At 35.2% G+C, this 14,606-nt stretch overlaps 1 protein-coding gene across 2 annotated transcripts in view; it reads left to right on the top strand.

The window, feature by feature from the left end:
* STRN (striatin) overlaps positions 1-14,606 on the top strand; it is a 110,810-nt gene that overhangs the window by 51,530 nt on the left and 44,674 nt on the right. For both annotated transcript variants that reach the window (XM_066378514.1, XM_066378515.1), the window contains exons 4-6: positions 2,370-2,448; positions 5,380-5,547; positions 8,515-8,650. In XM_066378514.1, coding sequence (XP_066234611.1) covers positions 2,370-2,448; positions 5,380-5,547; positions 8,515-8,650 — 383 coding nt within the window. The remainder of the gene's footprint in view (positions 1-2,369; positions 2,449-5,379; positions 5,548-8,514; positions 8,651-14,606) is intronic.

A 14,606-nucleotide genomic window follows, 5' to 3' on the forward strand; every position in this document is an offset into this window, starting at 1 on the left:
TAAAATTCACCTTTTTAGTATTTTCACAAAAACATCCAGTCTTGTTACTACTACCCTTTTTTTAAAAAAATCAACCCCTCCCTTTCCAGTCTAATCTGGCAACCATTAATCTGTTTTCTGTTTCTGTAGTTACGCTTTTTTCCAATAAGTATATGAATTCCAGACTCATACAGAATGTAGCCTTCTGATTCTAGCTTCTCTCACTTGGCATAATGCATTTGAAATTCATATGGGTCTGTATCTGGATTTTATTTCTTGCTCCAATTAAGTAGTATTCCATTGACTGGCTGTATCACATCACTAGCTGCCAGAGTAGGCAGAGGAGTTAAGTATATCGGAGGATGGTATAAGAAGGATTTAGGCCTTTTCTGTTGGGAAATTAGATGACCTCAGAAGTTCTTTAACATCTAAATTTTTAGTTTTTTGAAATGTCAGTTTAAATGTTTTTAGTTGGCAAGTACAGGTTACTGACTTGACTTAAGAAGGGGACATACTGGAACATGCTGTGTTAAATACACACTTCCTGAATTTATGGGTCGTGGAATGAGATATATCATTTTTCCTTAGTACTGAGACCTTTGTTTTTGCCTTTTTTTTTAAAAAAAGAAAGTATACCCTCTGAGGTTATTCCAAAGCAATTTTCCTTTGTGAGTTAACAATCCCCCGACCCGTCCTCCATCTACTCTGCTGCTATTTCTTTGGTGTATCCAGAGCGTTGTCTAGTTATTTTAGGGAAAAAATGAAAGTGCCAGATTAATTTTTTTACTTACACATTTCTTTAATTTCTTACCATTGTAGAGGTAGCATGTGGAGGAAAATAGGTGAGCTTTGGAGTCGACATGACTTCAAAACTTGTAACTGTTTCTAACTTAGAAAACTTATAATTAAGCTGTAAAACTCATATTTCTCATCTTTAAAATGAGGCTAGTAATAACACCTATCTTTTGAGTTTTAAAGATTAAAAGAGAAAATATACATTTTTAACACGTCTGTAACACAGTAAATGTGTGATATCAGACATCATAAAACAAATATTTCCAGTCTTGTATCTTCACTTGAATAAATAAATAACCCTATAAAGATCACAGTTTCTTATAGTTTGATCAAGGACTGATGAAGAGTGTGAAATTTTTGTATTTTTAAAGTACAGCCATAGTGTAGTTTGGAAATTCTTTAGTCCAGACTTAGAAGGCTCTTTTTATTTTACCACCTTCTTGAAAGTATTCAGCTTCTACCAAATGATGAACTTAAAGCTTTAAAAGGCCTATGAGATTTTCATTCAAAGAACATCTTAGAAAGAATACTCGGTTTTCACTTATTTTTATTTTTGAAATTTAATTTATTGATTTTAGAGAGGAAGGGGGGGGGAGAGAGAGAGAAATATCAATTTGTTGTTCCACTTATTTATGCATTCATTGGTTGATTCTTTTTTCTTTCCTTTTGTTTTTTTTAATTCTTTTTTGCATTTCTCCGAAGCTGGAAACGGGGAGAGACAGACTCCCACATGTGCCTGACCGGGATCCACCTGGCACGCCCACCAGGGGCGATGCTCTGCCCCTCCGGGGCGTCGCTGTGCCGCGACCAGAGCCACTCCAGCGCCTGGGGCAGAGGCCAAGGAGCCATCCCCAGCGCCCGGGCCATCTTTGCTCCAATGGAGCCTTGGCTGCGGGAGGGGAAGAGAAAGACAGAGAGGAAGGAGGGGGGGTGGAGAAGCAAATGGGCACTTCTCCTATGTGCCCTGGCCGGGAATCGAACCCGGGTCCCCCACACGCCAAGCCGACGCTCTACTGCTGAGCCAACCGGCCAGGGCCCATTGGTTGATTCTTATATGTGCCCTGACCAGGGATCAAACCCTCAACCTTGACATATTGGGATGATACTGTAAACAACTGAGCCATCCAGCCAGGTCCTGAGGTTTTCATTTAATAACTAGTGAAGGAAACAGGTGTGGATGGACACTATTTCCTATCTAATCTTTAATCAAACTAGTTCTTTTAAAAACCATTATTCCTGGGTATTTTGTTCTAATTCTGATTTGGTGCTTAATAATGCTTTTATTGGACTCTCATTGTGTGACTTGATTTGGATACGTCTTCATCCTGGAGGAAAATTCTCAGGCTGCCTAAAGATTTTGAAAATGTCTCTATTTTACTTCTATAACTCTGAGGAGAATCAAGTAACAATAATGAATTTGGTGTTTTGTTATGGAAATTTGACTTAAAAACAGATTTTACATTGTCCTAAAACATATCTTACTGTGCAGTTTTACATATTCTTAATTTTATAAAATTTTGGGTATATTTTTTTATGAATTGAGATCTTTTAATGTATGTAACAAGTCATTTTTATTATGATTTAATGTTTTCTAGATGAAGGTAATGAAACAGAAGTGCAGCCACAGCAAAACAGCCAATTAATGTGGAAACAGGGTCGGCAACTGCTCAGACAGTAAGTAACCCATGGTCAGACTAGAGAGGACAAGCATGTATTTTTAGGAGATTATTTTTGTTTTGTATTTTCAAGTCAGAATAATTTATCTCATGTTATTATACTGTTGCTGTGAAAAAGCTGAATTGAATTTCTTTTTCTTTTCATATTAACTTTTTCCCCTTATAGTAGATTTTATTTTTTATTAAATATTAGTAAGAATTTCCCCCAAAATTCTTTTCATAATTTTAGCTTCATCACAAAGAGTACAGTTCTAAGCTTCTAGATTTTATTATACACTTAAATTTATAGTGTAAATAATTCTGTACTCTTAAAATTACTCTTCTGTTTGCATATTTTATACATGAATATATAAACTTTAAGCTTAATCAGTTTTTTTTGTTTTCTTTTTGTGACAGAGAGAGGGACAGATAGGGACAGACAGGAAGGGAGAGAGATGAGAAGCATCAGTTTTTTGTTGCGGCACCTTAGTTGTTCATTGATTGCCTTCTCATATGTGCCTTGACCAGGGGGCTACAGCAAACTGAGTGACCCCTTGCTTGAGCCAGCAACCTTGGGCTTAAGCTGGTGAGCCTTGCTCAAACCAGATGAGCCCGCACTCAAGCTGGCGACCTCAGGGTCTCAAACCTGGGTCTTCAGCATCCCAGGCCCATGCTCTATTCACTGCGCCAGCACCTGGTCAGGTTAATCAGTATTGATATGCAAATTTTGTGTTTTTCAATTTTTTATTTATTTTTTGTATTTTCTGAAGCTGGAAATGGGGAGAGACAGTCAGACAGACTCCCGCATGCGCCCAACCGGGATCCACCCGGCACGCCCACCAGGGGCGACGCTCTGCCCACCAGGGGGCGATGCTCTGCCGCTCCGGGGTGTCGCTCTGCCGCGACCAGAGCCACTCTAGCGCCTGGGGCAGAGGCCAAGGAGCCATCCCCAGCGCCCGGGCCATCTTTGCTCCAATGGAGCCTTGGCTGCGGGAGGGGAAGAGAGAGACAGAGAGGAAGGAAGGGGGAGGGTGGAGAAGCAAATGGGCGCTTCTCCTATGTGCCCTGGCCGGGAATCGAACCCAGGTCCCCCGCACACCAGGCCGACGCTCTACCGCTGAGCCAACAGGCCAGGGCCGTGTTTTTCAATTTTTAATTTAAGAATTTTTTGGTTTTCCCAAATTTGCAAATATTGCACTAATGTATACTTTCGCCTATAAAATGGGTATTTGAGACTACACAGAGGTAAGAAAGCTGGATTGAGGTTCAGATGTCGGGGTGGGCAAGACCTACTGACCAGCTCAGTGCCTGGTCCTTACATACCATGTTTGAAACTGGTATTCAGGTTGGTGCCTTAGTAAAATGAACTTTGCTGACTGTTTTGGACCTTTGGGGTTGTTTGTGAGTAGTTAATCTGTGATTTCCAAAATGATGCATGCCAGTCATTCCTTTTGATGATGGAAAGAGAAGATTTAAATGTAGCCTCATACCTATTTTTTATCTTCTTGAAGTTAGAAGAAAGTGAGATTTCACTAATACATAATAAGTGGGTTTTTCACTAGTGCCCTTACTTTGGTCTTGAATATGATTTATGCATTTTCCTTTTTAAATAAATACATGTTCTTAATCTGCTGAAGTTATTATAGTGAGCAATCCAAGAGATATTTTCAAAAACTTTAAAGACTGAAGTTTTAGCAGCAAATGAGGAAGTAACTATTTCATAAAGCCAGCTTATCTATGGAAAACAAAATTTTTGAAACAGTTATTTGTAATGTGATTTTGTTGCCAAAGTGAAGCATATATCAAATTTTACTTGTTATAAATGAACAAACAATATTTGCTATTAGTTTTCAAGAACAACTGATTAAATTTATGAAAGTTAAAAATTTATAATTTAAAGTTTAACTAAGCCCTTTCTATAAATACTGACTAGCATTGAAAAATGAGTATCTCGATTTAATAGAATACACTTAATCCATTTTGGTCACATATGTTTGTGAGATATCTTTTAGCTATCAAAAATATTAATACCAGATCTTAAATTGACCTTAGACTGGTTATCTTATGCATCTTTATTTTCTTTTTCATTCCATAGACTGATACTTGCTTGTAACTTAATGCCTGACATTTTTCTGTCATGTTTATTAACAGTGTTATTAGTGACATTTGCCTTTTTCACGTTCTTGCCACTCCCACTTTTGTTCTTTTTTTGGTAATTTTTTTTGTTAGTAGATATTGAGTACCTTCTATATGCCAGGTACTATACTAAGTATGTTTCTTTTAGGGGAAGAAAGCTGAAGTTCAGGAAAATTAAAAGTAACACAGGAAGAAAGTAGTAGAAACGGGCTTTAGTTCTATTTCTAAATACAAAGCCTGTTCCCCTATACACCCAGGCATTCCATATCTCACAATTGAATTGTGGTCTACTTTTTTGCATTTTACAGTTTCCCAGGTTAAAACTTCTTTTCTGTAGAGGTGACTCTTTGGAATATATTGACTTTTTGTATGTCATGGAGGAAACTGTATATACTAGAAATATTCTCTTTAGATCCCAGTTGATTCAGTGACATTTAACATCAGAAATGTAAAAGGACTACTGGTTATAATACCTACTATTATAAAATAGTAATTCAGAAGAATCTGAGAGTGAGTTTACTCAATCCTGTGTAGAAGAAAGAATGTGCTATTAGGTATATTAAGGAACAACTTCTTCTTATGATAAATATAATGAATGGTGTATTGTATAGTTCTTTGATTTTTCTCAGTGACCAGAGAGACTGGTACTGCAAGAGGCAGCTCCATCTGCAGCTGGAAGATTATTTATTAGCAAGTCATACTAGCATAGTACTATACTGTTAAGTCTTATTCAGGCAGTGAATTTAAAGACATACTTTTATTGTAGAATGTTGATCCAGTATGGCTGAATTGTAAGAATTCTCTTCTTACACAGGTATCTACAGGAGGTGGGTTACACAGACACTATTTTAGATGTGAAATCTAAACGAGTGCGAGCTTTGTTGGGCTTTTCAAGTGATGTCACTGACAGGGAAGATGACAGAAATCAGGACTCAGTTATAAATGGGACAGATGGTGAAGTTAAAGATACAGCAATGATTGGGTAAGTATTTTGTATGGAAAATGTTTTAGCTATTAGTTTTTATTAAATATATTTGGTTTATGTGTGATACTTATGATACTTGCACTCTTAGATACTTTTACAGAAATAATTATGTTTAATTAAAAATTTCTTTGGTATAAGATAACAGTGATTAGAGTTATTTATAATTATTTTAAGCATATTTTTGCTTAAGATATTTGCTTGAAATTTATGTAGTTAATGCAGATTTTAATATATTGAAGCTTAGTCACTATTAGAACTTCATAGAAGATCTTAGTTTGGAAATTTAGTTCAAATCTTTAAGAATGAAATTGCATTTCTGTGACCCAGAAATCATAAATACCACAAGTCATATAAATAAAAAATTAGAAGTAAACCTTATCTTAGCCACTTTTGTTTACCTAATTATCCTGTAGCTCATCTTTCCTCTGAAAAGTATATATTTTAAGTATATATTTTTAATTGATAGAATAAGCGTGAAAAATTCAATAGCTGTTTGAAATATTTTTTGTTTTGCTTTTGGACCATGGATCATACAGTTATATGTAATTCTGTTTAAAATGTACAGAAAAGTAAAAAAAAAAACATTTTAAAAATAAATAAATAAAATGTACAGAAAAGTTAAATAAGGAGATTCTTCTTTACTGAAAAAAAAATTGGCAGGATTCTTAAATAAAAAGCCAAAGGTTCTGTGAATGTCTAAATATGATGTTATTTTATTTTAATGTTTGTTTAGGCTGGAAGAATGATTTTAAACTATATATGTTCTAGCACAGCAATTTTCAACTGGTATGCTGCTAGAATTTTTAAAACATGCAGCTCCTGACTATTTAGAACACAACAGTAGGCATCTGTGGCTGAATCAAAATTGCACCTATCTTTTTTTTTGTCAGATTGGCAAAAAATAAATTTTCAGTGTGCTGCAGAATTTTAGTAATTAGTTTATTTGTGCCATGAGGTGAAAAAGATTGAAAATTATTGTTCTAGTGAAAACATAGTTTCTGTTATCTGTAACATAAATGAAAATTATGAAATTTAGGTAAAGGTTTAAAAATATGACTTCTCTAAACACATGTCATTGGAGCCTTCTTAAATGTATTCATTAGTAATTAAAACTACATTAAATTGTTATTTATAAATGTGAGATGTAAATTGTTTCTCTGTGTGGACATGGTCAATGTAGTTATTTTTTTTCTTTTAAATTAATTTATTGGGGTGATACTGGTTAATAAAATTATACGGGTTTCAGGTGCACAATTCCACAGCACATTGTCTGTACACTGTATTGTGTTCATCACCCCAAGTCAGTATCCTTCCATCACCATTTATTCCCCCTATACTCTTCTCCACCTTCCATTATTGTCAGCTATATTTTTACCTAACAAGTTAACTTAAGTCATTATAAAGACCTTCAGAAAACAGTGGTCTTGTGTTTTGGCCCTGACCTGTCTTTTAAAGCTGACAAGGGTATTATTCTGAATATCTGATTTAGGTAGGGATGAAAAATAAAGTAGAAAAATCTAAAACATAGCTTCCAGCAGGTTTGAAATTTATTATTTATCTGTTTTGAAAACTGTCCATACTGTGGCTAAATTTTTTTGTGGAAATGCCTTCTTATCTAAGACATTTTTTAATGAACTAGAAAGAAATCATCCTTTTTGGCTATTAGGACATTTTTTTTTAATGTCTTTTTTTTTTTTTTTTTTACAGAGACAGAGCGAGAGTCAGAAAGAGGGATAGACAGACAGGAATGCAGAGAGATGAGAAGTATCAATCATCAGTTTTTTGTTGTGACATCTTAGTTGTTCATTGATTGCTTTCTCATATGTGCCTTGACTGTGAGGCCACAGCAGACCGAGTAACCCCTTGCTCGAGCCAGCAACCTTGGGCTCAAGCTGGTGAACTTTTGCTCAAACCAGATGAGCCTGTGCTCAAGCTGGTGACCTCGGGGTCTTGAACCTGGGTCCTCCGCATCCCAGTCCGATGCTCTATCCACTACCCGGTCAGGCAGGACATTTTTTACTAAATTTGTCTTTAGGGAACTAAATTACAATATTACATATTTGAAATAATTTCTAAAGCTTAATGCTCACCAATAGGATGAAGTTTTATAGTAAAGTTGATTTGACTAATACATTGTATTTAGTAACTTCATGTGTACATTTACTTTTTTTCAACTCTTCAGCTGTTCAGAACGAAAAAATTGTATCAAAGAAAAAGGACATATTTTCCAGTTATTTTCTTAGTTATGAAAACTTAATTGTCATAGGAAGAGTTGCATAGAGGAAAACAAAAATAGTGGCAGAGATAATATTTTTAAAAAGAGGGCTCGGCCAGTTTTCTCAGTGGTAGAGCGTGTCGGCCGGCATGTGGATATTCCTGGTTCAATTCTGGGCCAGGACACACAGGAGAAGCATTCATCTGCTTCTCCACTCTTCCCCCTTACCTTTCTCTCTATCTCTCTCTTCCCTTCCTGCAGCCAAGGCAGCAAAGTTAGTCCAGACGCTGAGGATGCCTCTGTCTCAGGTGCTAGAATGGCTCTAGTTGCAATGGGGCAACATCCCAGATGGGCAGAACATCGCCCCCTGGTGGGCTTGCCGGGTGGATCCTGGTCGGGTGCATACAGGAGTCTGTCTCTCTGCCTCCCTGCTTCTCACTTCAGAAAAATACAGGAAGGTTAATTTAGGATTAAAAATTGAAGTACTTCTGAATCAGGAGGGAAAGCTCTTTACAATAGATTACAGTTGCTCTAAATAGGATTACAAAGAACCTTAAAAAGTAATCACTTCTATATTGCTTTTACAATTAAATTCGTGGGTGTATAATGGATAAGAATCAATTTCATTTGTAATGTGATTTGAGGGATCATAGTTACAATATAAACAGAAGTTAGTGTATCATTTCATGTATTAATTCTTATGTTGAGTTGAAATGAATAACTGTCATGATGTACATGTTTTAAACCAGGAAATCTGAGTTAACAGATTCTGCCTCTGTGCTGGATAATTTCAAATTCCCCGAAAATGCAGCTGCAGATTTCAGTGATGAAGATGAAGATGATGACATTGATGGTCGAGAGAAAAGCATCATTGATACTTCAACAGTGAGTTGGATAACTCAGATATAAATATTTTAAAATATTTTCTAAATTAATCCATGTCTTTTAACCTAAACTCTTAATTCTTTTCATGAATTTGGGGATATTTAAATGTTTTTAACATTGATGTCAAAATCAAGAGTACTTTTAGTATAGCAGCTTTCTCTTAACGGCCTTATTCTTTGAGTTTTTGTTAATTCATTAAACAGTTCAACATTTCTATAGAGCTAGTGAAAATGATTGTGTGTTATAACAATGCTGTTACTGGTTGATACAAGACAATAGAATGGACATCTCATTATGGTACCTGATGGTGACTGGCATCAGCTCTAATTGATGCAATTTTATTCTTGTCAGGTAGACAAATTCTACAGATTTTCTGAACCTTTTTATTAGATTTCTTCAGGTTTGCTTAGGGTTTTACTGTAGTTTTTTTTTTAAACATTATTATTATATTTTTTTAATGGGGCAACATCAATAAATCAGGATACATATATTCAAAGATAACATGTCCAGGTTATCTTGTCGTTCAGTTATGTTGCATACCCATCACCCAAAGTCAGATTGTCCTCTGTCACTTTCTATCTAGTTTTCTTTGTGCCCCTCCCCCTCCCCCTTTCCCACTCACTCTCCCCCCTCCCCCCGTAACCACCACACTCTTATCAATGTCTCTTAGTTTCACTTTTATGTCCCACCTACGTATGGATAATGCAGTTCCTGTTTTTTTCTGACTTACTTATTTCACTTCGTATCATGTTATCAAGATCCCACCATTTTGCTGTAAATGATTCTATGTCATCATTTCTTATGGCTGAGTAGTATTCCATAGTGTATATGTGCCACAACTTCTTTATCCATTCATCTATCAGTGGGCTTTTTGGTTGTTTCCATGTCTTGGCCACTGTGAACAATGCTGCAATGAACATGGGGCTGCATGTGTCTTTATGTATCAATGTTTCTGAGTTTTTGGGGGTATATACCCAGTAGAGGGATTGCTGGGTCATAAGGTAGTTCTATTTTCAGTTTTTTGAGGAACCACCATACTTTCTTCTATGATGGTTGTACTACTTTACATTCCCACCAACAGTGTATGAGGGTTCCTTTTTCTCCACAGCCTCTCCAACATTTGCTATTACCTGTCTTGTTAATAATAGCTAATCTAACAGGTGTGAGGTGGTATCTCATTGCAGTTTTGATTTGCATTTCTCTAATAACTAAAGAAGATGAGCATCTTTTCATATATCTGTTGGCCATTTGTATTTCTTCCTGGGAGAAATGTCTGTTCATGTCCTCTTCCCATTTTTTTATTGGATTGTTTGTTTGTTGTTGAGTTTTATGAGTTCTTTGTATATTTTGGATATTAGGCCCTTATCTGAGCTGTTGTTTGAAAATATCATTTCCCATTTAGTTGGCTGTCTGTTTATTTTGTTATCAGGTTCTCTTGCTGAGCAAAAACTTCTTAGTCTGATGTAGTCCCATTCATTAAATTTTGCCTTCACTTCTCTTGCCTTTGGAGTCAAATTCATAAAATGCTCTTTAAAACCCAGGTCCATGAGTTTAGTACCTATGTCTTCTTCTATGTACTTAATTGTTTCAGGTCTTATGTTTAGATCTTTGATCCATTTTGAGTTAATTTTAGTACAGGGGGACAAACTATAGTCCAGTTTCATTCTTCTGCATGTGGCTTTCCAGTTTTCCCAGCACCATTTATTGAAGAGGCTTTCTTTTCTTCATTGTGTGTTGTTGGCCCCTTTATCAAAAATTATTTGACTATATATATGTGGTTTTATTTCTGGGTTTTCTATCCTGTTCCATTGGTCTGAGTGTCTATTTTTCTGCCAATACCATGCTGTTTTGATTGTCGTGGCCCTATAATATAGTTTGAAGTCAGGTATTGTAATGCCCCCAGCTTCATTCTTTTTCTTTAGGATTGCTTTGGCTATTCGGGGTTTCTTATAGTTCCATATAAATCTGATGATTTTTTGCTCCATTTCTTTAAAAAATGTCATTGGAATATTGATGGGAATTGCATTAAATTTGTATATTGCTTTGGGTGATATGGCCATCTTGATTATATTTATTCTTCCTAACTAAGAACAAGGAATATTCTTCCATCTCATTGTATCTTTTTCGATTTCCCTTAACAATGGTTTATAGTTTTCATTATATAAGTCCTTTACATTCTTTGTTATGTTTATTCCTAAGTATTTTAGATTTTTTGTTGCAATCGTGAAGGGGATTATTCTTTTGAGTTCGTTCTCAAATGTTTCATTGTTGACATATAGAAAGGCTATTGACTTCTGTATGTTAATTTTGTATCCTGCGACCTTACTGTATTGGCTTATTGTTTCTAGTAGTCTTTTTGTGGATTCTTTGGGGTTTTCTATGTATAGGATCATATCATCTGCAAAAAGTGATACTTTTACTTCTTCTTTTCCGATATGGATGCCGTTTATTTCTTTGTCTTGTCTGATTGCTCTGGCTAGAACCTCTAGTATCACATTAAATAGGAGTGGAGAGAGTGGACAACCCTGTCTTGTTCCTGATTTAAGGGGGAAAGTCTTCAGTTCTGTGCCATTTAATATGATGTTAGCTGATGGTTTATCATATATGGCCTTTATCATGTTGAGATATTTTCCTTCTATACCCATTTTGTTGAGAGTCATAAACATAAAATTGTGTTGTATTTTATCGAAAGCCTTTTCTGCGTCTATTGATAAGATCATGTGGTTATTGTTCTTTGTTTTGTTGATATGGTGTATTACGTTAACCGTTTTACGTATGTTCAACCATCCTTGAGATTCTGAGATGAATCCCACTTGATCATGATGTATTATTTTTTTAATATGTTGTTGTATTCGATTTGCTAGTATTTTGTTTAGTATTTTAGCATCTGTATTCATTAGAGATATTGGTCTGTAGTTTTCTTTTTTTGTGCCATCCTTGCCTGGTTTTGGTATGAGGGTTATGTTGGCCTCATAAAATGTGTTTCGAAGTATTGCTTCTTCAATTTTTTGGAAGACTTTCAGTAGAATAGGAACCAAGTCTTCTTTGAATGTTTGATAAAATTTGCTGGTATAGCCATCTGGGCCTGGAATTTTATTTTTGGGGAGGTTTTTAATAGTTTTTTCTATTTCTTCTCTACTAATAGGTCTGTTTAGGCTTTCTGCTTCTTCTTGACTCAGTCTAGGAAGGTTGTATTGTTCTAGGAATTGATCCATTTCTTCTAGATTATTGAATTTAGTAGCATAAAGTTTTTCATAGTATTCTACAATAATTCTTTGTATATCTACGGTGTCCGTGGTGATTTCTCCTCTTTCATTTTGGATTTTGTTTATATGAGTTCTTTCTCTTTTTTCCTTGGTAAGTGTTGCCAAAGGTTTGTCAATTTTGTTGATCTTTTCAAAGAACCAGCTCCTTGTTGTATTAATTTTTTCTATAGTTTTTCTGTTCTCTATTTCATTTATTTCTGCTCTGATTTTTATTATCTCCTTTCTTCGGCTGGTTTTGGGTTGTCTTTGCTCTTCTTTTTCTAGTTCCTTAAGGTGTGAAGTTAAGTGGTTCACTTGGGCTCTCTCTTGTTTATTCATATATGCCTGAAGTGATATGAACTTCCCTCTTATCACTGCTTTTGCTGCATCCCATAGATTCTGATATGTCGTATTGTCATTTTCATTTGTCTGTATATATCTTTTGATCTCTGCACTTATTACTTCTTTGACCCATTCATTTTTTAAAAGTATGTTGTTTAGTTTCCACATTTTTGTGGGATTTTTTTCCTCTTTTTTGCAGTTGAATTCTAGTTTCAAGGCTTTATGATCAGAAAATATGCTTGGTACAACTTCGATTTTTCTGAATTTGCTGATGTTGTTTTTGTGGCCCAACATATGGTCAATTCTTGAGAATGATCCATGTACACTGGAGAAAAATGTATACTCAGTCACTTTGGGATGAAATGTCCTGTAGATGTCTATCATATCCAGGTGCTCTAGTGTTTTGTTTAAGGCCACTATGTCTTTGTTGATTCTCTGTTTGGATGACCGATCTAGAGCCGTCAGCGGTGTATTGAGGTCTCCAAGTATGATTGTATTTTTGTCAGTTTTTGTTTTAAGATCAATAAGTAGCTGTCTTATATATTTTGGTGCTCCTTGGTTTGGTGCATATATATTAAGAATTGTTATGTCTTCTTGATTCAGTGTCCCCTTAGCCATTATGAAATGGCCATTTTTGTCTCTGAGTACTTTTCCTGTCTTGTAGTCAGCATTATCCGATATGAGTATTGCTACACCTGCTTTTTTTTGGATGTTATATGCTTGGAGTATTGTTTTCCAGCCTTTCACTTTGAATTTGTTTTTATCCTTGTTACTTAGATGAGTTTCCTGTAGGCAGCATACAGTTGGATTTTCTTTTTTAATCCATTCTGCTACTCTGTGCCTTTTTATTGGTGAGTTTAATCCGTTTACATTTAGTGTAATTATTGATACTTGTGAGTTCCCTATTGCCATTTTATATCTTGCTTCCTGTTAGTTTTGTGTCTTGTTTGATCCTTCTCTTTTGTTTTTCTATCTTTTGTTTTTATTTGGTTGTATTCCATACATCTTTCCTCTGTTGCTATCTTTTTTAAATAATGTGCTTCTGTGGTGGTTTTTTCAATGGTGGTTACCTTTAAGTAATGAAAAGGGTTCCTACCCTGTTCATTGTAGTGCACTATTTTGTGAGTACTTTTGCACTCCATCGTCCTTTGCTACTGTTAATCTCCATCCTCTCCCCCCCCCCCTTTCTTTTTGTTGTTGTCACAGTTTAAATTTGGTTTATTGTGTTCTTCTTGGAGCTTTTACTTGTGGTTTTGTTTTTTTTTGTTCTTTGTATCTGATTGGAGAACCTCCTTTAGTAATTCTTGGAGTGGGGGTTTTCTGGTGATAAATTCCCTCATCTTCTCTGTATCTGTGAATGTTTTTATTTCTCCTTCATATTTGAAGGATAGCTTTGATGGGTATAGTATTCGTAGCTGAAAGTTCCTCTCTTTCAGGACTTTAAATATTGGGGTCCATTCTCTTCTAGCTTGTAGAGTTTTGTTGAGAAATCAGATGATAATCTAATGGGCCTTCTTTTATATGTTGTATTCTTCTTTTCCTTGGCTGCCTTGAGAATTTTTTCTTTGCCATTGGTTTGTGGCAATTTCATTATGATGTGCCTTGGAGTAGGTTTGTTGGGGTTAAGAAAACTCGGAGTTCTGTTTGCTTTCCACAGGCTTGGGAAGTTCTCATCTATTATTTGAGTATGTTCTCCATTCCATTTTCTATCTCCTCCCTCTGATATACCTATTATTCTTATGTTATTCTTTTTGATGGAGTCAGATAATTCCTGTAGGGCTATCTCATTTTTTAAAATTTTTGAGTCTCTTTCTTCTTCTCCCTGTTGTGCCTCAAGTTGCTTGTCTTCTATTTCACTAATCCTCTCTTCTATCTGGCCTGTTCTATTAGCTAAGCTTGGTACCTCGTTTTTCAGCTCGTGTATTGAGTTTTTCATTTCTGTTTGATTTGTTTCCTTGGAAATATATTCTTTGTGTTCATTGAGTCGTTTTCTGAGCTCCCTAAATTGCCTTTCTGTGTTTTCTTGTATATCTCGTGTGTATTTTTAGGATTTCTATTTTAAATTCTCTGTCATTTAACTCCAAGGTTTCCAATATATTAAATTTTTTCTCCATAGATTTTTCCTCATCTATCTGTGTTACCTCTCTTTCTTTTGTATCCATGATATTTGATTTTCTCTTCCTTAATGGTATCTGAGGGTGGTTTAGTTGATAGTAATAATGAGATTTAATAAAGAATAAAAAGTTAAAAAAGTAAAAATAAAATATCGAAGAGTTGTTTTTTTAAAAAAATTAATAATTAAATAAAGAAAAATAAAATAAAAATTAAAGAAAAAGGAAATTATTCCCCCCCCTCCCTTTTTCCTCTCC

This window comes from Saccopteryx leptura, chromosome 3, assembly GCF_036850995.1.
Source record: "Saccopteryx leptura isolate mSacLep1 chromosome 3, mSacLep1_pri_phased_curated, whole genome shotgun sequence".
Lineage (NCBI taxonomy): Eukaryota > Metazoa > Chordata > Mammalia > Chiroptera > Emballonuridae > Saccopteryx > Saccopteryx leptura.